This window comes from Rhincodon typus, chromosome 34, assembly GCF_021869965.1.
Source record: "Rhincodon typus isolate 14 chromosome 34, sRhiTyp1.1, whole genome shotgun sequence".
NCBI lineage: Eukaryota > Metazoa > Chordata > Chondrichthyes > Orectolobiformes > Rhincodontidae > Rhincodon > Rhincodon typus.
In genome coordinates this window covers 21,430,078-21,454,270 of record NC_063365.1, presented here as the reverse complement: position 1 = coordinate 21,454,270, position 24,193 = coordinate 21,430,078, and the positions used below count along the sequence as shown (strand labels likewise).

At 43.8% G+C, this 24,193-nt stretch overlaps 1 protein-coding gene across 1 annotated transcript in view; it reads left to right on the top strand.

Annotated features, from left to right (window-relative positions):
• The window catches only part of LOC109932919 (cadherin-23-like), a 375,734-nt gene that overhangs the window by 173,922 nt on the left and 177,619 nt on the right, over nucleotides 1-24,193 (top strand). Inside the window, exons 8-9 of the mRNA XM_048616204.1 lie at nucleotides 2,280-2,392; nucleotides 22,771-22,959. Of these exons, the coding sequence (XP_048472161.1) occupies nucleotides 2,280-2,392; nucleotides 22,771-22,959 (302 nt within the window). The remainder of the gene's footprint in view (nucleotides 1-2,279; nucleotides 2,393-22,770; nucleotides 22,960-24,193) is intronic.

The following is a 24,193-nucleotide window of genomic DNA, read 5'->3' as shown; positions in this document are numbered from 1 at the left end:
AACAAAATATTGAGAAAATTTAAAATGAACTGCTTAGTGGTGGGTGGGATTTGGAAATAAAGCAAGCATCCACATTACAGTGCAGCCGCAAACTCTGATTCAGGCTCGACAGAATCAGTGCCCAGGGTCACTTGTTTGGAGAATATGGTGCCTGAAAGAACAGTGGAAACAAATTCAGAGGGAATCTTTTTCAAAGAGAATTGGATTTACCAACAAAAAACGGGACAAGGAAAAAGATTGGCCTTTCGAGCCATTCAGTGAGATTGCAGAAGGACTGGGACAGACTGGGAGAGCGGGCAAAGAAGTGGCAGATAGAGTACAATGTGGGAAAGTGTGAGGTTATGTACTTTATTAAAAAAAAATTGATATGAAGACTATTTTCTAAACAGGGAAAGGCTTTGGAAATCTGATGCACAAAGGGACGTGGGAGGCCTAGTTTGGGATTCTCTTACGTTTAACGTAGGTTCAGTTGGCAGTTAGGAAAGCAAATGCAAAGTTAGCATTCACCAAAAATCCTCAGACAACACCTTCCAAACCCACAACCACTTCCATTGAGAAGGACAAGGGCAGCAGATACATGGGAACACTATCACCTGCAAGTTTCTCTCTAAGCCACTCACCATCCCGACTTGGAATCATATCACCGTTCCTTCACTGTTGCTGGGTCAAAATCCTGGAATTTGCTTCCTTATGGCATTTTGAGTTAACCCACAGCAGGTGGACTGCAGCGGTTCAAGAAAGCAGCTCACTACCACCTTCTCAAGGGCAACTAGGATGGACAATAAATGCTGACCAGCCAGCAACACCCACATTCCACAAAATGACTTTTTTAAAAAAATTATTTGGAGAAGGCCAGACCACAAGAACAGAGATGTACCGTTGAGACAGGCTGTAGTCAGACTGCATTTGGAATATTGTGAGCAGTTTTGGGCCCTGCATCTAAGGAAGGATGTGCTGGCCTTGGAGGGGATCTTGAGAAGATCTCAGGAAGAGAGGGATTGTCATATGAGGAGCAGTTGAGGGCTCTGGGTCTGTATTCAGTGGAGTTTAGAAGGATGAGAGGGATCTAATTGAAACTTACAGGATGCTGAGAGGCCTGGATAGAGTGGACGTGGAGAAGATGTTTCTACCATTAGGAGAGACTGGGACCCTCGGGCACATCTTCAGATTAAAGGGATGATCCCTTAGAACTGAGATAAGGAGAAATTCCTTCGACCAGACGGTGGTGAATCCGTGGAACTCATTATTGGAGAGAGCTGGTGGGGGCCAAGTCATTGAGTATCTTTAAGACAGAGATAGATAGGTTTGTGATTAGTAATGGGATCAAGGAATATGGAGAGAGAGCAGGAGAATGGTGTTGAGAAACATATCAGCCACGATTGAATGGTGGAGCAGACTCGATGGGCCGAATTGCCTAATTCTGCTCCTATATTTATGGTCGTTTACTGCACATACTTGCCTTTGGTCCATATCTCTCAATACCTTTGCAGACAAAAAGCTTTCTATCTCAGGTTTAAAATTAACAACTGATCCTCCATCCACTGCTGTTTGTGGAAGAGAATTCCAAACCTCCACCACCATTCATGCGCAGAGGTGCTTCCTAACATCTCTCCTGAATGGCCTGGCCGTAATTCTCAGAAAATATTGCTGCTGCCGCTTCAGCCAAAGTGGTTTTGATTGTTTTTTTCTGCCCTGTCATATATTTGGCAAATTTGAGCAGAGGTTTCAAAGCCTGGCCGTCCCGAATCTGTCAGCATGCCTGGTGGGTTTCTCAGTACGGTAACTTGATTGCTTTTTAATCTGCATCATTGGTGCAGAGTGTCCAAGACCATTTCATTAGTGTGACCATCCAACAGAGCAATGTTAACTTCAGGCAAGTGTTTTCTAAACAGCTGTGTTATAACACCTGAACTACATGTCCTCATGTCGGAAAGATGACGTACAAACTTGAATGCCAATGAGCTGAGGGGTGTCGATTCTGGTTTTTTTTTTGTGTTTGTTTGCTCTGAGTTTGTACCAACCATAATGGTTTTGTTTCATTTGCTTTCTCGCTGGCAAGGGACCCACACTTGACTTATCAAACATTTATTCTGCCTTTGCTGGAGACCTCTGTAATTCTGTGTTATTGTTTAGCCTGTCATTAAGTAAAGGCTGTTACAGTTGATCCAGCCTGTCTCCAATGGATGACAAAAGGCTGTTTAGAGGGGTTTTTTTTGTTGCTTATGCGCTGTCCATCTGCTCTGGGCGAATAACAGACTGGACTGGTTTTGTTTCCACAGGTAACACCAACAGTATCTTTGCCTTAGATTACATCAGTGGAGCTCTGACTCTGAACGGCCCGCTGGATCGAGAAAATCCCCTGTACAGCTCAGGGTTTATATTGACTGTAAGGGTGAGTGATTCCAACAGACACCTTTTCATCAGCACTAAAAAAAACAAATGAGATCTGGTGCGAATGAATTTGGAAAATTGCTTAGGTCATTGTTGCATCTTCAGGGAAACAAAATGTGTTGTGAAATGTTTTGATGAGGTCCACTGGGGGGGATGCAAAGTCTTGAACCCTTTAGACTTGGCTGAGCAGAAACATTTAAAGGGGCCACCCACTTAAAGAAATGAGATCACAATTATTATGGTGCAGGAAGAGGCTATTTGGCCCATTGTGCCTTTATCGGCTCTACCCCCAGTGTCAATCTCCTGCCTTTTCCCCATATTCCTGCACACCATTTCTATCCAAATTACCACCCAGTGCCCTCTTGAATGCCTCAACTGAACCTGCCTCCATTTCCAGACAGTGCATTCCAGACCCAAACTACTCACTCAGTGGAAAAGTTTTTTCTTACATCGCCCTTGCTTGTTTTGCACTCGATATATTGAAAAGTAAAAAGCAGGGTATATTGATGGATGTCTCAGGTTTATGAAGAGAATGATATTGCTCTGTGCCTTTCAAACTCACCCCTTGTCCTCAAACCCAGCTTCACTCCCAGGCCTTATCTTTGGAATCATTGAATCATAGAGTCATTGAGTTACTCAGCACGGAAAGATCCAAACTCATCGGTGCTGACAGATATGCTAAATTAATCTAGTCCCATTTGCCAGCATTTGGCTCATATCCCTCTAAACCCTTCCTATTCATATACCCATCCAGATGCCTTTTAAATGTTGCAATTGTACCAGCCTCCACCACTTCCTCTGGCAGCTCATTCCATACACACCACTCTCTGCATGAAAAGGTTGCCCCTTAGATCCCTTTTAAATCTTTCCCCTCTCACCTTAAACCTATGGACTCCCCTACCCTGGGAAAAATTCCTTTGACTATTCACCCTATCCATGCCGCTCATGATTTTATAAACCTCTGTAAGGTCACCCCTCAGCCTCCGACATTCCAGGGAGAATAGCCCCAATCTATTCAGCCTCTCCCTTTAGCTCAAACCCTCCAATCCCAATGAGGTGGCTCTGGGCGCACTGATACATGAATGGATTCAAAGCCAGGGTCTTCAAAAATTGTACAACCACTTTATTTTAAATTAATGCTAATATTTTAGCAAGTGCACTGACTGGTTTATTCAGCTCTGGTAAAAGTAGCTGGGAAAGTGACATTGCACGTCAGTTAAACTATCTCAAGCCGATATTTCAAAGGCCTTAACAAAGAACTTTTCTAACACTAAAACAGGTTGAGAAGGGTGAAAGGATTTGGGGAGAAAGTGGGAGCAGGGTTCTGAGCTGGATGATCAGCCATGATCATACTGAATGGGACAGCAGGCTCAAAGGGCCAAATGGCCTACTCCTGCTCCGATTCTCTGTTCCTATGCTAATGTAATTGTTTATGTACAAAATGAACCGCCTTCTACGTTTTTATGAAAATGTGTTCATTCAAGGGATGTGTAGCTTTGCACAGAACCATTCCTAGGGGATATATGGAGCCCAGGCCTTCCAACGCCCCACCCCCAGGCTGTCCCCACTAGCCCCAGCCCACCCCACCACCCCCATCTACGGCCCCTCCTGCCCTTGTAACTGTTTAACAAGATCATGGAAGAATCTAACTGTGACTTCATCCCCACTTTCCCACAAACCCCTGATAAAATTTTAACTCTCCTTCTGCCTTAAATACGCTCAATGACCCTACCTCTACAGGTTTCTGGGGATGGGAGATCTACAAACCCATGTGCCTCTGAGAGAAAAGCCAACTCCCCATCTTTGCCTTAAATGGTAGATCCTTTGTCTTTAAATTGTGTTTCCCTCATTCTTGTCTCTTTCACAAGGGGAGGCGTTATTTCAGCATCTACCCCATTAAGTCCCCTTCTGGTATATGTTTTGATAAGGTCATACGAGGGATGTATAGTCAAAATATATTGACTAGCAGCTGAGTCAATTGACCATTCACCCCACAGCTTAACTAAATCACTCTAAAGCAGCTTTGAGCCATGATCCAGTTGAATGGTGGAGCAGATACGTTGGGCCAAAAGACGTACTCACACGTCCTGTTTCCCACATTCATGGTTCTGGTTCGGGGACAAACGTAGTTTGCACTGTAATTTGAGCCTTGTCAGGTCCAGAACTGGAAGAAACAACTTTGCTTTGTGGTGTGACCACCAACACAAGGTTTAGTTCCTGCTGCAGTTGAGGTTGACCCTGCTGCTTATGACATGTTCTGGTCTTTTTTCGCTACTTTAATGTCGTGCACCACTGCTAATTTAGCAGGTCAGAGACTAGGAATCCTGCGCATGAGTAACACACCTCCTGACTTCCCAAAGCCTGTCCCTCATCTACAAGGCTCAAGTCAGGAGTCTGATGGAATACTCCCCACTTGCCTGGATGGGTGCAGCTCCAACAATAATTCAAAAAGCTTGACACCATCCAGGAGAAAGCAACCACATTGATATGCACTGCATCCACCATCTTCCAAGTTCAATCCCTTCACCACTGATGCACAATAGCAGCAGTGTGTACCATCTACAAGATGGACTGCAAGAACTTGTCAAGGCTCCTCAGACAGCACCTGCCAAACCAGGGGTCTCTGCCACTTAGAAGAACAAGGGCATCAGCTACATGGGAACACTACCACCACCTGTCCAAGCCACTTCGCTGTTCCTTCATTGTTGCTGGGTTAAAATCCTACCTCTCAGCCCTAATGGCATTGCAGGGGCACCTACATCAAATGAACTGCAGAGGTTCAACATGACAGCTCCCTGCAACTTTCTCAAGTGGCACAAATGCAAAGCTACCAAGCAACGTTAACATCCCATGAACACATTTTCATAAAAATGTAGAAGGCAGTCATTTTGTACATAAACAATTACATTAGCATAGGAACAGAGAATCGGAGCAGGAGTAGGCCATTTGGTCCTTTGAGCCTGCTGTCCCATTCAGTATGATTACAGCTGATCATCCAGCTCAGAACCCTGTTCCCACTTTCTCCCCAAACCCTTTCATCCCTTTAGCCTGAAGGACTATATCTGTTTCCATCTTGAAAACATTCACTGTTTTGGCCTCAACTGCTTTCTGTGGCATTTCAACAATAAATGTGCTGTCTGTTCTGATGAAAATCCCCTGTTTATTAGGTGTCACTAAACAATGCCAGATATTAATGATAAGTCAATCCAGCACTATAGATGTAGCTTCTCAGCCAGTGAGCAACTTTTCAGGACTGGGAATTGCGCCAAATGTTTCCTCACATTAGATTGTTTTGTTCTGGCATTAAATGCATTCTTCTGTATTGATTGAAGTCTTTAATGTGCTGCTGAGGGATGTGCAACTCCAAAAGCAGTTTATTGGGAGCTGTAATTATTGAAGTCCAAGAGTTAATGTGGTTATATTTTCAGAAGGGATTGCAAAGCACATTAGCACATGTCAGCGTGGAAACAGTGATGCATTTCTTTAAAATAAAGAAGAACAAAAATCCGAAGCATCAAGATGTAATGCCAACAATATTGGGAGGGTAACAATGGCTTCTGTTTCTTGATGCTGTAATGATTTAGGCTGAAGGAGTGCACTATCTTTCTAGTCCCAATACTCCACCTTTCACAATGTAAAATAAAAATACTTTGCAGTTATCAAAGTGACCAATTAAGATAACCTTATCTATATTGTGTTGTAAACAACAAAATCTATCAATTAGATCTTGCTTTAACAAACACAGTTGTGGATTTATTATAAACAAAATGTATTCAATAACAATATAATAATTAATTAACGTAGAATGTAAATTAGAAGTATTAATACTTATCCTTCTGGATAAACCTAAAGTGTGTACACACACTTCAGGAACAGAGAGAGAAAATAAAGCAGGTTTCTTCGAGAGCTTGACTTTCTGGAAGAATTAAAAAAATATTGGCCGATGGGTTATTCTTGAAGACAGAAGGATAGAGAGCAGAACCTTCCCCAGTGTGTTGCTGTAATGTTCTGGTTGATATGGTCAAGTCACTAAACACGCGCTGTTGCGTCAATGTCTTGCAGACATTACTTGCTCAGGAAATACAATCTTGAGATGTTTCTTCAATAACCCTTTCAAACAAATAGATTTCACCCTGAACTCAGCAGGAGGGTTCTCCTTTCAGAAATGAGAGGCAGGCTGGGTAGCTTGTTCTTGGCAGCTTTCCCCCAACTCAGCTTTTTCTTAGCGTGCTTCTCTCCAGCTGAGCTAGCTTTAAAAACAAAACACCCCTCTGAGCAGGTCACTGTTCAAAACAGCCCCAGCAGCAGGTTGCAATGAGCCAAGCAGTTATCACCCGGCATGTGGGGTCAATTTTTCCAAGGCATGGCAATTTCACAGGTTTCCACTTCAGCTTTCCACTATTTTAGGAGAGATGGGAGCCCTTCATGTTTGAGAGAAGATGCAGCTCAGGGCTCCCTTTGGAATGATGAGCCATACTTCCATTTTGACAGTTCTTTCTTGGCATAGAACTGACAAAGGAAGACAAACCACATTCCTGCTGATAGCTACGGTAATCCAAAATTTAAAATCACAGCCACTTTGACAGCTGCTGTCAAACAAAGCGTATAAGATAAATGAATGTTAGGGTGCTGGGAGGAATCGGGTGCTGCGTAAATAGGGTGCAAGTTGGATCAGGTACCAGTGTGCCAGGTGAGGCTGGGAAGTGTGCCAGCTGGTGAGGCTGTATGGTGCCAGGGCTAGGATGACGCATGATTAGGAGCTAGGTTAGCATGGCATCAGTTATGTAGGGCATCTGAGTAGGTTACCACCTGGGCAGATCACCAAGGAGGAAAAGTGCCAAGTGGGTAGAGTGTAAGTGGCAAGGTAAGTGATGTAGTGTTTAGGGTAGGTCCAAGTGGGTGGGAGAAATCAGACCTGGCCAGAGATGGAGAAAGGGCACAGGGGAGAGGGGTAATTAGCTTGAGGAGGGGTCAGGTTAGAGGAAGAGGGTATCATGTTGAGGAGTGTTGGGTAATGTTTGACATGGAAGTAGGGATGGGGGAGGGGGTAGAGGTGAGGGCAAGGGAATGGAGCATGAGTCTGGTTGGGTCTGGCCTGAAGGGTCAGGAAGGAAGACTGGGGACGAGGTAGGGGGCTGTGTCGGTTCCAGTAGGGGAATAAGAGGTTCGGGGGTCTCAGGTCAGGGTCTGGGAGTGTAAATGGCCTGAGGAGAGGTGTGGGTGGGGTGTGTAAGTTAAGTGTGGGTTTTGTTGAATAGTTACTCAGAGATCAGACAATGCGTTTTAACAGTTGAACTTTTCCTGAGTAACTACTTTTCCTTAATATCATCAGAATCAACCAACCATAGCCTCATCCCTCCCCACTCCCACCCCCACCCCTGCGAAAGTCTCCAATTTAAAAGGAGACTTTGAGAAATTCCCAGGCATAATGAAATTACCCAGTGGAAAATTCAATTTCCTATACCATTCCTTCAGAGTTGGTAGATGGTGTAGATGGGGAATGTGCAGGATCTCCATGCATACCTCCCATCTCCACTGGAAAATCAGCTGTCTCACCACAGGAAAATTCCAGTCATTTACTGGAAGCTTTGTTTTAAAAGGATCTCCAATGTCCACAGTTACGACTTCTGAAGAAACCTTCAGGCCTTTCCATAAAACCCTGAAGTAAATCTCTTTTTCCGCAATCCTTCAGAAGTTAAATCCTCCAAACAAGATTAAATGTAAAATATCCTCATTACAATTGCCACAAGCCACATTTGTGTATTTGTTTTCCTTTTCCAGATTGTTGTTTTTGATGTCACAGTTAAAACTGTCAGCACATTATCGTGGTTAAAAAAAAGGTTTTAATTGTTAACATCCCTGTCTCCCTCAAGGCTGTTTAACCTGACAGTGGTTTCAAAAAGATTTATGTAGTTTGATGGTTTTTATAACCACAAAAATAGTCACATGTATTCTTTTTTTAAATTGACATTGTATCTATCTACATTTTTCTGACTCTTGTTTGCTTATTTATGTCTGTCAGTGTTTCTGCCTAGCAGAGATTCATGAACACATCTTTCTGTATCTCATTGTAACTACACCATCTACCTGCATTGCTATTTGTCTGTATGTGTAATATTTAGCTGTGTTTGTGCGTATATATCTGTTTATATTAGTATGCATCGAGTTATCTAGGATAGTATTTGTGCTTTATTCTAACTGTATCTATTGGTGTTTTCAGTCGCTTGAATTCTTAGTGTCTGTATATATTATTTATCTGTGTGTGTATTTGTGTCCAGCTGTTTGTGTTTGTCTAAGCCATTCTATTTGTGGCTGTGTTTGAACGTATGTGTAGTACATGTAAATATGCAGCTTTGTGTATATTCATTGGTTATGTGCAATATCCATATTGGTGATTACAGCCAGTTTTGCAGCCTTTACTTTGGTCTGGGAGGAAAGTGAAACTCCTAGTGACGTCGTTCAGAACTCGGTGGAACTCTGATTGTGTTCCATCAGCATGAGGCCAATCAGCTGAAGTTTTGATCATTCTTTGAAGAACCCTGTTGAGAATTTGCATCTCTTTTGAACCTATGGCTATCACTCCCTTCTCTGCTGGAGTGAGATTGTAAGATGCTGTATGATCCCTGGCTGCTTTCTGGGTTAGGAATGCCTGAACGAATGCGAGTATCAGAACGAAGATCGAGCAGCATGCAATTAATCTGAAAGCTCAGGTCACTTAAAGCTGCAGCATCTCACAGAATTGTTGATGCTATATTGCCCTAAACTTGTGTATAAAAATCCAATAAATCTTGTTCAGAAATAAATGATCATTTTCATCAGTCAGAAGTCACACAACACCAGGCTGTAGTCCAACGGGTTTATTTGAAATCACAAGGTTTCGGAGGATTGCTGCTTTGTCAGGGGAAGCTTGCGATTTCAAATAAACCTGTTGGACTATCACCTGGTGTCGTGTGACTTCTGACCTTGTCCAGCTCAGACCAACACCGGCTCCTCCACATCATTTTCATCATTCACGGAGAGATGGGGAGGGGTTAATGTTGCAGGTCCCTGATTCTCCCTGGGTTCATAGCCTTGGACAAACCAAAGTCCAGAGTTGGGGATTGACAAAGCACTGTTGCAGATGTCAAGGTTAATTAAATAGAAAAGCCTAATAGTTACATTTTGAATATATAGAAAAAGCTTCAGTTTTGCAGGTAGTTGTTGCAGATGTGATCGTGTTTAAAATGGCAATGCCATGTCTGATATATTGATAGCAACATAAGAGAAGACTGGAATGTAATCTCCTCTGATAGATTTATATATTTTTTAAAAATTCTATCCTCAGCCAACTTTAAGAGTAATCCAAATATTATATATCTGCGTTTAAATCTATTAAATATAGTCAGTAACATTGGAAAGAAACTCCAGACTTATCCTTTAGCAATAAAGTTCTTTGAGAAACGTCGTGAGATATTTTAGAATCTTTAGATTTACCATCTTTTCCTTCTTTTCTCTATCTCGCTGTTTCCTCATTCTTCCCGTTTGCTTTCCTTTTGAAGTGTCCCGTTCTTCAATGCTGTTGCAGTTCCAACGAATCACTCTGACTGACGGTTGTATTGAGATGGGTCTGGTGAGGGAGAATGGTGTGCAGAGCAGAGTCTGATAATGTGATGTTTGATGCATGGAGCCATGCAGCGCAGTGGCAGTGAGGAAACTGCACCATTGGGCACTGTGGCCCATTGCACTTACCACCCTGTGTTGCATGAGGGACTTGCTCAAGGTACTGAGGGCCAGCAAATGATGGGTTGTGCAACCTGTTGAATATCATTGAACAGTCCGTGATCTGGTATCCTGTTGATCTCCATTTAGTGTTGTCCTATCATCCAAGATGGCAGCAGAGTAGGACTCCTGAGCCGGAACTTGTCTGCTCCGTCCATTTCTTTCTTTTTTTCTCTCTCTTTTCGTGTTTTTTCTCCTTCCTTCTACTTTCCTTCTCTCTTCTTAACTCCTGTCCTCGAGCCTCAAATGAAGTAATCACAGACTCCCGGCCTCCGTGTGGACTCACGGCCTGAGTGCGGTCTCTTGATGTTGAGAGCCTCAAGGTGAAGCCCAGCACGGTCTGGTTGCCAGCACAGACTGGGTTGGAAGGACTGCTATTCTGAACTTTATATTTCTTTATTTTTCTAGTTTATTCCTTCTAAGAATTCGTACTGAAGATTCTGTGCCTGGGGACTTTGGTACCCAAGATGGCGCTGTAAGTGGCGACTTGTAAACTTTTCACTGTATTCCTGTGACTACATGTGACAATAAAGCTAATTCTAATTCGAATTCTAGTACAGCCCTATTAAAGCCCTTAAGAAATGGGTGCTGGGTTTTTTTTTTAAATTTCATCTCATGGGACTTTGGGAGTTGCATTTTGGAACTGTGTATGGGCACAATAATGCTGCTGTTTATTTTAAGGCATCATTCGGGTTTCTTTAGCCAACCTATTCACACCTTAAGACTGCACACTTTCTCCTGAGTGTTGGCAGAGGGCACTGTAATTGCAACAAGTGTAGCAGTGGACTCATGGTTATTGGGGTGATCATGTCCTGCCAACTGGTTCTGAAAAGGGAACGCAGGAATAGAATTGAAACAAGTTGAGTAAGGAGCCATGATTTTAACCTCATTTAGCTTACAGAGTGACTAAAAGAGCTGGTCAGCGGCTGGGAATACTGCAGCGAGTAACTCACCTCCTGACTCCCCAAAGTCTGTCCACCATCTACAAGGCACAAGTCAGGAATGTGATGGAATACTCCCCACTTGCCTGGATGAGTGCAGTCCCAAAAATACTCAAGAAGCTTGACACCATCCAGGACAAAGCAGCCGCTTGATTGGCACCACATCCACAAGCACCCAGTCCCCCCACCAATGCTCAGTAGCAGCAGTGTGTACTATCTTCGAGATGCGCTGCAGAGATTTGCCAAAAGGTCCTTAGACAGCATGACACTTCCATCTAGGAGGATAAGGGCAGCAGATACATGGGAACACCACCTCTGACAAGTTCCTCTGCAAGCCACTCCCCATCCTGACTTGGAAGTATATCGCCGTTCATTCAGTATCACTGGGTCAAACTCCCTCCCTAATTGCATTGTGGGTCCAACAACAGCACACGTTTCAAGAAAGCAGCTCACCACCACCTCATCAAGGGCAACTAGGGATGGGCCATAAATGCTGGCCCAGCCAGTGACCCCCACATCCCAGGAATGAATTAAAAACAAAAACATCTTTAGCCCCATGGTCATGTGTTTCTTCTTGGTGTCTTCCCAATCGTAGGAAGCAAAGAGGAATGACAGTCGAGTTTCATTGTTTGGCTCGAGGTGTGAATGGGTACTTTTGCTGAGCATGTAGGCATCAGGGAGGGGGAAGAATCTTTTTGTGGTAGTTACCTGGATCTGTGCACTGCCTGAAATACCTTCTCCAGTGAGCAGGTCACTTGTTTAACACTAGTGTTACTTCATAACTGCCTTCTTGCACTCTCAGCCCCAACCTCTACCTCCTGGCCTCTGAAACGGGATTGGAGACCTAGAGTGAGGACTCTAGTGACCAGCATCCCAGAGCAGAGTGGGGGCAACAGCCTGGTGCAGAGTGTTACAGCAGCCAGCGGTTAGACCATGTGGAGGCCCCTTGTGCTGGACTGCAGCGGAGAGCCCTTGGAGAAAGACAGTGAAGCTTGTCTTTTAACTTTGCTTTTTGTTTTCTGGCCTATGGTTATACTGTGTATGTAACTTTTTTTATCCTTTATTTCTCTATTCTGCAACAAAGGTTTACACCTAGGTACCTTGTACCTAAGATGGTGCTGAGTGTTGGTGACTTTGTTACGCTGTAACTAATTTGTAATTAAAGAAGCTGTAACTTGGTACCATTGTACCTAAGATAGTGCTGTAAGTGGCAACTTACATACGCTTCACTGTACTCATTTGAATACATGTGACAAGAAATTTAATACTAACTCATGGGAAATAGCTTTGGCCTTTTATGCCACCTCGAATCATAGCGCCCTTGTGCTCTTCTTCCAATCACTGATGTTCTCCATCATCACAAAGGGCCTTCCTTCCATCACCTCCTTGAATAGAGCCATCAGATTTAACAACTTCACATGTTGCCATCCTGCCCTCTACCTTGGTACAACCATGGTTTTGTCACTCGGTAGCTTTGTGATGAGCGGAGGTTTTCGAAAACCCACTTTCCAATCCACGTTCTTTCTTTCCCTAACGATATTCCTGACACTCTTGTCTTCCGTCAGAAGAACTGACCTTGTGCTTTGGGCAAAATTGGCTGACAGCAAAGGCAGCACTGGCATATATGAACAAAGAGCAGTTGCCCCGTGCCCCTAGCCAATGTATCCATTCCTGCCCACAATTCAGAATCCCACCGTGACAGTGTGCTAATATTTAGAGCAGCGATCAAAATGATTGGTGATTATCACTGAAATGGCTACGAGGTGCATTAGCCCCTCGCTGGCCAGCCTCCATTCCAGTCTCTGCAAAGTCGATGATGTCAGTGGGGAAAACCTTCCTGCAATGTGGAGCAGGGAGCAGTTTGTTCAGAGATAAGTATAGCTTTCATCGGTGAAGGAGGCAATTTAAAGCAACAACTCACCTAGATTGCATAGCTGTGTCTTCAGAGGCTAAGATTAAAGTAAATTACAGTGCAGGGGAAGTGGAAATTTAATGCATTACGACCATGTTACATCTGAACTGTGAGTGCTTGATAGTAAAATTAGACGCCAGAATTGAACAGAATGGCTACTTCTCAGCCGTCACTTCAGTGAAAGCAAAACAAAGTACCCATTGTATAAAAAGAAAATGCGGGAAAGTATCTGTGGCTTGCAGTTGACAATGGGCTGCACAGCAAGGTCCTGGTGGAATTGATGGAATCACCAGCAGCTTTGAAAACTCACCCTGGATTGTTGGTTAGTTCTGTTTTGCATTTGCTGGTGTATCACTGTGCAGCAGATCATAATGTCATCGACCCTCCTGTACATATTGGCACTGCGCTGTCTGTTTGCATCATTCTCCGTGAGAGTGTCCACTACATCTTCCACAAGTTGGAAAACTCTTGACAGCTGTTCCTTTGTCAAAACTCAAGAGGATAGTGTGACGCTGGAACTGCGTTAGATCTTCAACAGACAACTCCATCACGTAAACCTCATCAACTTCATTGGAGCCAGCCTCCCCTGCCAAGGTCATGATTTCACACCTAGCCTCTGGGACAATGACACACTCAGGCCACAGTCTCACCGTTTAGTCATGTTGTTGTGACTTTATCCCATTTATCGGCATTATCAGTGGTGTTGTTTGAGGGTGTTGTATCCATATCATCTATCACCTTGATGAGTTGGATGAAAGGTACAGCTGAGGCCGTCAGCCTTCAGTGCTCCTATTGCTCCCTGATCCATGGCCTGGAGGGAGAGAGAGAGAGAGAGATAGAGTGTGAAAAGGCAGGCAGCGGAGGAGGCTATACTGAGGAAGATCACTGAGCCACACCAGTGCTGGCCGTGATTGGGCCTTGGCCTCCCAGGATCTCGTTGTTTGTGGTTGGCCTGTCGCTGCAGCTGCTGTTGGCAAAGATTAGCGTGGAAGGATCACATCATGGTGGCAGCGGAGCTGGGATCTCCCGGTTGTGGGGCGAGTGTGGGTTCAGCACAGGGCCCAAGCGGTGGTGGTGAGGGTGGGCCCAGTGGTGAAGATGAGGTGCCTAATGAATGGCGGCTCCTACATTGGTGGGTACTGGGCAAGTGGCAGCAAGGTGGTGAAGGAGGGGTGGGGGCACGAGTTGGTGTTGGTGAGTGAACTCAGGACTCCCTCTCACTTATATCTTTTATCCTTTTTATTCTTAAACCATTCAAAATGGTGCCGGATTGTGGCGACTGTTGAAACTTTTCACTGTATTTCACTGAATTACTCGCTGTGAAATGCAAGTGACAATAAATAAATCATTCAATCATGTATCGTTGGGGTTGTACTAGGCAGCGGGAAAAGCCCCTTCACATTTTCAGAGACTTCATCAAAGCTCATGGGATGTCCTAGGCAATTGTCCCACAGGAGCACTATTTTGAAGGTGAGATTTTCTGGGCACAATGCTCCCCCCGCATAGGAGGAATAGTCTTTCATGGGGAGAGAACCATTCCTGAGTGAGAACTCTACCATCCAGGCTTCATGTTTTAGTACCACACTAACAAGGCAGAAGCTTCTTGGATTAATGCCTCAATTTCCAATGTTCTCTCAGAAAGGGCTTGAACTTAATATCACTTGCAACTTGCAACGTTGCTACCAAGCTGACCTCTCAAGTGATCTTTGATGGTTGTAAATTCTTGTTCACTTCCTGCTCTTGCAGAATTTTGTTTCCAATCAAGCACCATCTCATCAGCCAACAGTGAAAACCTGATTGACTGCGTAGTCACATTCTTCAGTGACCTTCCCTTCAGATGATTTGCTGCTTCTGCATCAGCACTGACTGCCTCCCTGGACGGTTCCCTGAGAACGCTTACCTTGCTCACTCTGTAAGGCCTCAGACTGGCTTTTGTCTTCTTCCTGGACAACCATCAAACTAATAGGTCCCCAGTGCTGGGTTGAGACTTCAATCCAGAGTATTCCGCGTTCTCCATGATGTGTCCTACTAGCATTTAATAGTGTACCACTTTGTGCACATTGTTTGATTATATCAGCATCAGCACTGACTAGCAAGACAGTTCAGCGGTCTTCAGCCTCAGATTCTATTGTTGAGATGATCCTTATTACTCTTTGGCTGGCCAGCGCTTCAGTCATCTTTCTCTGGATGCTTCCACTGGTTGGTAGAGACATAAAGTGGCCGGTTCTTCCATTAAAAAAGTCTTCAATATATCAGATAAAAGTCATTGCCTCCAACAACTGTTCCAGGAAAGATATACTGGCTTTCCTCATGTCTGAAGTTAGTTTTGACTGCACAGAACAGAAAGAGCTGGGGAAGAACTGAACACTTACTCCAAGCAGTTCATTTACCTGAGAACCAATCACACAGTTGTTGTCAGGTGCAAAAGGTTCTCAGTTGTGGATAACTGTTGCTAGTCCATAGACCAATGAACTTCCTGTTGCCGGAAAAAGCTGCATCAGTACATCCTCTCAGCTCCAAATCACCTGCAACTCAAATTCAATTGCTGCTTGTTCACACAGTTAATAATGAGGCTTTCCATTAGGGGTCAGGTTGCCTGCTTTTCAAAACTGCAGCTAACTTTTCAGACACTTGTTTTTCAGACTGTTCTTTCTCGTTTCAGTCCACGGATTTTTTTTAGGATCACAGAAATAAAACCACACAACGGGTGCTGCGAGATCTGCTGAGGCTCTTCAGCACTTTGTTTTTATTATTGCAGATCTCCATCATTTTCAGCATTGTGCTTCCACACTTTTTAAAAGAAAAGGTGACATTTAGTTTCTCGGCTCCAATACCTGGAGAGCAGAGAACTCTTTAAAACACAAAGATCCTCGATGACAAGGCTCAAATGCCAGTTCAGTCACAGGGCCCAACGTTGGTATCGTGTGTGATGATGTCACCCATAAGGGACAGATCAAACCCAGCAGTAAAACAGGGAACGTGACTTTACTCAGTGTCACTGCCAAAAGAGTAAGCATTAAATTTAAAGACGGTTCAACAGGGCGACTTGAAACATGCCTCTCGCTACCTTGGGATTTTTCATCAATAATGATAAAGAGAATTTTCTATGATGTAGAAAAACCTGCCTCAGAGCAATCTCAAAGAATCCCTACAGTGTGAAAGCAGGCCATTTGGCCCATTAATATCACACTGACCCTCCGAAGAGCATCCCACCCAAACATTTCCCCCCATCCCCTACCCTATTCCTGCATGGACGTTGCTGGGCAGTTTAGCATGGCCAATCCACCTAAGCTGCACATCTTTGGACTGTGGGAGGAAACCAGAGCACCCGGAGGAAACCCATGCTGACACAGGGAGAATGTGCAAACTCCACACAGACAGTCGCTCGAGGGTGGAATCGAACCCGGGTCCCTGGTGCTGTGAGGCAGCAGTGCTAACCGCTGAGCCAGTGTGCCACCCAAATTAAATTCAGATTCCACCATCTGATGTGGGGGTGGCAGGATTTGAACCCGGGTCGCCAGACCATTATCTGTGTCTCCGGATTAACTATCCAGAAACAATACCACTGGAACATCACCTCCCCGAACTTCACATATCGGTAACAAACTAGAAATTGTTGGTAAAGCTGAACAGGTCCAGCAGCATCTATGGAGAGAAATCAGAGTTAACATTTTGGGTCCATCAGAATGCAGTTCTGAGTTCTGAAGAAGGGTCACTGGACCCAAAATGTTTGCTGTGATTCCTCCCCACAGATGCTGCGAGACCTGCTAAGATTTTCCAGCAATTTCAGTTTTTATTGCTGATTTCCAGCATCTGCAGTTCTTTTGGTTTCTCACATGCTGATATCCTAGTAACTGTTGTACGTATAAGTTACGGAATTCTTTTCCTTCCCCTCCCCTACCCTCTGCACAAAATTATTTTCAAATGTATGCCTGAGTAAACTGCAGTAATGGCATAACAAAATTCCAAGTGAAAGCTTGTCAAACCTAATCGAGTTTGAGCTGTTTATGTAACTCTCCAGTCAATCATTTGGAACGTTTGCACTGGGTCTCAGCAGACTGGAGCTGTAATACATATTGGTGAGTGAAAATTCCTTCAGTATTCTGTTTGAAAGGATCAGCACGCAGACACAATCGCAAAGAATTCAATAGGTACTCTGTTTATTTCCAGTTGTGAGGAATCTAGAACAAGACAGCATCATCTTCAAATTACACCTCTGCTGCCTGGGAGTGCACTTAGGAGGCAATTTTCAGACAAATGGTGATGAAAATCCAGATCTCCTCCCTCAGAAGGCTTCGAGATTAGGGGTTTCAGTGTTAATGATTGACAGATTTTTATTTGGTGGGAGTGCGGACAGAGGTGAAGAGAGCTTGGTGTACAAACAGCAATGGTTTCTCACGCTGAATTAACAGGCTTGTAAACATGTATTGCGCTCATCCTGTTCCTGTTACCCTAACATGACATTGTACAGTCCAGGGTAATAAAAATTGAGAGAATATCAGACTACATGCATGCACAGCCTTATTTACTCCACAGCCATCCCTGTTGCGAATGGTTGCAGCTGCATTTGTTTTCACTTGGTGTTTATGAAGGTGCGATGGGGTCAGAGGCATCTCCTGTTGTAATGATACCGAGAGATTTCTTTGTCCTGCTTAAAGGAGATTTAATTGTTCAGCCTAGCTATGTCGTAATGCACCTTGCCATGGATTTTTTTTTTTGGGAGGATGTGAAAACTCTGGAAGCCAAACTGGAAAAGAATATTGAACAAAAACTGAACTGAGGAAGGGTCACTCGACCCGAAACGTTAACTCTGATTTCTCTTCACAGCTGCTGCCAGACCTGCTGAGTTTTTGCAGCAACTTTGTTTTTGTTCCTGGTTTACAGTGTCCATAGTTCTTTTGGTTTCTAATTTGGAAAAGAATATTGTTTGCTGTTGAACACCAAAGTAGTGGCACTACTTGTGGCATGCATAGGCTAGTCCCAGCCCAGGGCAGAGCATTCTGCAGAACCATCCCTGGCTCTGCTTTATGTTTAGTTTATTGAATCTGTTCTGAGACATTATTACACACCCTCAGAAACAGATGGGACTTGAACCTGGGCCTCCTGGCTCAGTGGTAGGGACACTACCACTGCACCACTAGAGCCTTCAGTCTGCTTTATCCTACTTTCTAATCAACCTGTTCAGATATGCTATTACACACCCTCTGGAGCTGGTGGATCATGAATGCAAGCCTCCTGGCTCCGTGGTAGGGACACTACCACTGCACCACCTTCTGGCCCTTACCTTAAATCTGTACCCCCTTGTCACTGATTGCTTCATCCTGGGGCAAAGTTTCTTCCTGTTTACCCTGTGTATGCCCCTCATTATTTTATACATCACAACCATGTCATCCCTCAGTCTCCTGTGCTCCTCTTATTGCTGTGAACTGGAACCTCTCTCTTTGTTGGCCAAGAATGTAATTTTTTTGGGAGAAGCTGCGTACAAAAATAATATTCTTAAAAGCATTGTCTGGATGATAAACCTAAATACCAAACAATTGATGCTAGGTCTTTAAAAACCTAAATCAAAGGTGGCAGTTTTAGAAATTGGAATTTATTTTAGCCCTGTTAGGCTTTTCAAATATTAGCCTGTTGGTACGAGATTCCTTTGTTCTTTACCTGAGGAATAAACCCTTTATTTAAATTTGCTCATTTTAAAAATATCGTGCAGAGCTGTTTCACTGGTATCTTAATTGTTTGTGCATTAAAGAATGAGGAACCTAGTATTTATTTATGGATTCTGGGTGTCAATGGGTGGGCCAGCATACGGTCTGTCCCTGGGGAAGGTGGAGGCTGTGCTGCCTTCTTGAAGTGCTGCAGTCCTTGGGGTGTAAGGGACCTTGGGGTGTAAGTGACTTTGGGGTGGGAGTTCCAGGAGTTTGACCCGGTGACACTGAAGGAGCAGTGAAGTAATTCCACGTCAGGATCGCATGTAACTTGGAGGGGAACTCACATGGTGGTATTGCCAGGTATCTGATGCCATTGCCCTTCTAGATGGTAAAGGCTGTGGTTTTGGAAAGGGCTGTCTCAGGAGTGTTAGTGAATTGGTACTTTTGAGGCAAATGATACACTTGCCTCTTCATAGTTTAACTTTTTTTTTTGCCTAGCTACTGACTCAAGTTGAGAGAAGCAGTCACCTTCAGGATCTTGTTCCTGTAATTGTGTAGTTACTTTTCTGCTTCATTATGTAAAAGGTAAAGTTGCTATAGTCCTACCAGACCATAGGGCTGTTCTCTGTATAGAGAGAGATGACTGGTAATGGTTTAATCTGTTGGTCACCATGCCTCAGGCGAGGGGAGAGATGGGGAAGGAGAGTCCTTAATGGTAACCCCAGCTCATGCAGGAATTGAACTCATGCTGTTGGCATCATTCTGTGTTGCAGATCAGCTGTCCAGCCAACTGAGCTAAACCAATTCACCCTGATGTTTAATGTGCATGGATCGTAGAAACAGTTTAAATCAGTTCATTGATGTTATTGTGCATCCTACCATATCCAAAAGATTAAATCCTGACAATGGAGATTGACCTCAACCTCGTAATTGTTGATGCAAGGCAAAGCAGCAAATTGTATCAGGGTCAGGTTTCTAATTAGCTCGTATATATTCTGAAGCCCTTTCTCCATCCTAGAAAAACCCCACCTCCTGCTTCATTTAAGCAAACTCCTGATGACAGAAAAATTGAATGACTGCGTCAATGGGGGGGAGAAAAATAACTTGCATTTACGTAGCACCTTTCATAAGCACAGAATGTCTCAAAGTGCTTGAAAACAATGAAGTTACTTTTTGAATTGGAATCATTGTTGTAATTGGGACAGCACTGCAGCCAATTTGCAAACAGCAAACTCCTACAGCCGGCAACGAGATAATGACCAGCTCACCTGACTTCTAGCGAAGTGGGATAGGAGATCATTCCTGTCCGAGACCTTAGGAGAATTTTTCCACTTCTCGTCGAAAAGGTGGCTGTGGGATCTTTCAAATCCAACTGAGAGGGCAGAGGTGACTTTGGTTTCTCATTTCATGCAAAAGCCAGCCCCTCTGACAGTGCAGCACTGCCTCAGTCCTGCTCTGGGCATAGCCACCTCTGATATTCCAGCTCAAATCTCAGGATTGGAACCTTGAACCTAGAACGTACTGACTCTAATGTGAGAGTGCTGCTCACTGAGGGTTGCTGCCTGAAGAAATCCCAAAACGTTGTGAATGACAAAGGCCACTGAAGTTCAGTGAGGCTGGAAAACCAAAATGTTCACATGCAGAAATGGGTTCCCCAAAATACTGGTAAGAATGAACAAAGAACTTGAGTTAAGTAAAACAAAGAACTGTGGATGCTGGACACCTGAAACAAACAGAGATTCCTGGAGAAACTCGGCAGGTATGTGGAGAGAGAAACAGAGTTAACACTTCAAGTCCTGTAACCCTTCTTCAGAAGTTGAGTTAGTGACTGGTTACAAACTGGTAACCTGTTGGGAAGGACAGCTCTTGGTATGTAATTGACAAGAACATTAACCTTGCAAGCTTACACAAAGTTATACTGGCTGATAGAACACACTATGGGAGCACACTACCCCAAAATGCCGGTGACGTTCTTGGAATGTCACACAAATGGGACATTCCATTGCCACAATCCCAGTAATTGTTGTCTCTCTTCTACCTAGGGTTGCTTGTTTCTATTTTTATCTCTACATTGAGTCACTAGATTAAACCTGAAAGTTATAATAAAATGTGCATTGAAGCATATGCACACCATGAGAAGTGCTGACTTATCTTTTTGGATTTATGTTCAACTCTAAGGAATTCTTTTTTTTAATTAAAATCGATATGAGAACTGGTGGCCTGCTGAATACATATTTGTTAAATATGAATTTATGGCTTGGACTCCAATTCTCATTGATTGTAGCAGCTTAACAGTTGGATAAGTCTGTAAAACAAAATATACTTTGCACCTCAACAAATGTTACTTGCTCAGACCAGGATTGTAATTGCTACAAGCTGGCTTTTCGGATTTACTGTTTTATGTTATGGCTAGATTCTGATAATAATTTTTGTCACAGTGTGATGTATTGTATTGCAAGCTGTCAGTGTGGTGTAGTCCTGGTGAGATCATCATTTTCCGTCTCCCAACTCAAGGGATGATGTCTATTCAGGCTCCCAGGGTTTCTGTCCTGTGTCCTCATGTGACTGAACAGTTCTTGACTTTCAAATCTTTGGGCCTGTGGAGGCAGGACAGTGCTGCAAGACCCTGAGATCAGGACAGCAGAATTGTCTTCCTGTTCTTTCCTTCTCAGCCACTGCTCTGTCTCATCCATCAGGTGCTCAGGTTCAAAATGTGCTGAACCTGGCCGACAGGTCATCGCTATCGCAAACAATTGGTAGCAAGCCTCTTCTATTCGTCAAGGTCAAAGCTACCAGGCTTTCAAAGAGAGATTCCAAGTCTTTGCAGTGTTTTCTACGTCCTCCCCGGAACAGAACTGGCAGTTTGAGAGTTGACAAACTGGGACCTGGCCGCGGAGACACTTCTCAGCCCGTGTACACAGTGCCCGTCCATCGGAGTTGATTTTGCAGGACTTTTGCTAGAATGCTTGTCGAGCTGGCTTTTTGTGTGTTGCAGTAGTGAAGTCACTTCCCATTGCAGAGGGCATCAGGCCAGAAGACCGTAAGATATGGGAGCAGAATTAAGCAATTTGTTCCATTGATTCTGCTCTGTCATTCGATCATGGCTGATACAGTTCTCAACCCCATTCTCCTGCCTTCTCCCCTTAAACCCTTTAAAAATCAAGAACCTATCTATCTCTGACTTAAATACATTGATTGACTCGGCCTCCACAGCCCTCCGCAGCAATGAGTTCTTCAGATTCACCACCCTCTGGCTGAAGAAATTGCTCCTCATCTCCATTATAAAGAGTTGTCCCTTCACTCTGAGGGTGTGACCTTGGGTCCTTGTCTCTCCCAGTAGTGGAAACATCTTGTCCAAGTTCACTGTACCCAAGCCTCTCAGTATCCTGTAACTTTCAATCAGATTCCCCCTCATTCTTCTAAACATCCTTATTAACGCAGCACCCTCCTGTCTGTCTCTTCAGGTGGGTGTTGAGGATCCCCAAGCATTATTCCAGGAAATACCATGGCATTCTCCCAATATCCTGACAAACATCCCTCCACTAAACTGTGTAGGAACAGCTGGAGGCCCCTCGACCCTGTTCCACCATTCCACGACGTCATGACTGATCCACCTTCCAAATACTTGTAGCTGTCTGTCATATTCTACGTGAAAACATCTTATCACTCTAACTATGCATCTTATTGCAGAGCTATTTGTTTCTGGCTTAATAATCCTGAATGCCTTCAGGTAACAATATGTTTTCAGCCTCAAATTTACAATTAACAATTTAGCCAGCAGCAACTGGGTAGAAAGTTCTAAAGTTTTGTTACCTTTTGCATGGAGGAGCGTTTCCTAGTTTCACTCCTGGTCTAATCTGTACAGTATGCCCTTTAGTCCTTGGCTCTCAAACTAGCAGCAACAGTCTCTCTCCATCTGCTCTGAGTAGTCGATAATATTAAAGGGAACAGAGATTCAATTCATTGCTATTTGTGGGATATTGCTTTCTGTTAGTTGGCTGCCACATTTACCTACACTGCAGCATTTGTTGCACTTCATATAAACACTTTCATATGTTTTGCAGAATAGCGTATAAATATTTTCTTTGTAATCCTGTCTATTTTTTCCCTTTCTGGATAGGGCACTGAACTGAATGAGGACCGGACCCCGTCAAATGCCACAGTTTCCACAACATTTAATATATTGGTGATTGATGTTAATGACAATCCACCAGAATTTAACCGGTCTGAGTACTTCGTCAGTATCACTGAGTTGGCCCAGGTGGGCTTCGCGCTCCCTCTGTTCATCCAAGTACAAGATAAAGACGATGTAAGTATCAAAATAGAGCTTTGCAAATGCAACCTGATTAAAAACTGACAGCTGGCCCCAGTCATGGAGCTGTTCTGTAGTCCTCAGTCAACTTCTGGCCTTGTGTCTAGTAAACCCAGTTCTGTACCCATCATAACAAAGAAATCAATATACATGGACAAGCTGTATCACTAATTGGGAGAATGGATGGACAGTTTATATAGATGTGTTGTGGATGTTATACATCAAGCTGTTTTGTGAACTGTCTGCTGGCTGATTTCTCATTGCCAGGTCCAGCGACAGATGTGTATCAAAATTGTCAGCCTTATTTTCAAATTTCACCTCCTGTAACTTGCCCCTTTCCTATCCCTGTAACCTCATTCAGCCCCATATCTTCCCAGGATCACTCTACTCCTTGAATTCTGACCTTTTGTGCATCCTTGATTTTATCGTTTCATTGTTAGCAGGCATCCCTTCTGCTGTTTTGCCCCCAAGATCTGGAGTGGCTTCACTAAACTTCTCCATCTCTTTCCCTTCCTCTCCTCTTCCTTTAAGATGCTGTATAAACCTATCCCTTGGACCAAGTGTTTGGCCATCTGTTGTAATATTAACTTGTGTAGAATGGTGTAAAGTTTCTATTGTCTGATTACCCTGCACTGAGTGTCTTGGAACATATTGACTGTATTAAGGACTCTGTCTCACTATCCCACTTACCAGGTAATATTACAACTGTGTTGATGCAGTCAGTCTTTGCCAGTTCCCTTTCCATCTGTGGTCCATTCCATCTGTGAATCACCCTTTGCAAAAAGTAATTGACCTAACATTCACCCTTCACCTAAGCTTTTCTACTCTTAAGTCATAAATTTGTTGCGGTTGGTTCACTGGCCAAGCTAGATTGTTAGTTCACAGATGTTTCATTACCCTGCCGGGTAACGTCATCAGTGCAGCCTCCTATGAAGCGCCGTTGTGTTTTCCCGCCTGGTTTTTAAACTCTGGGGTCCACTGGAATTGGTTACCTCATTAATAAACACGTAGAATTAGACCCTAAATATACACACCACTGCAAAGAAAAACCGGAAATGAGGTAACAAACTCCAGCAGACCCCAGAGTTTAAATATCAGGTGGGAAAACACAACAGCACTTCATCGGAGGCTGCACTGATGATGTTACCCAGCAGGGTAATAAAACATCTCCTTCACTTGATGAAGGAGCAGCACTCCGAAAGCATGTGATTTCAGATAAAGCTGCCAGACT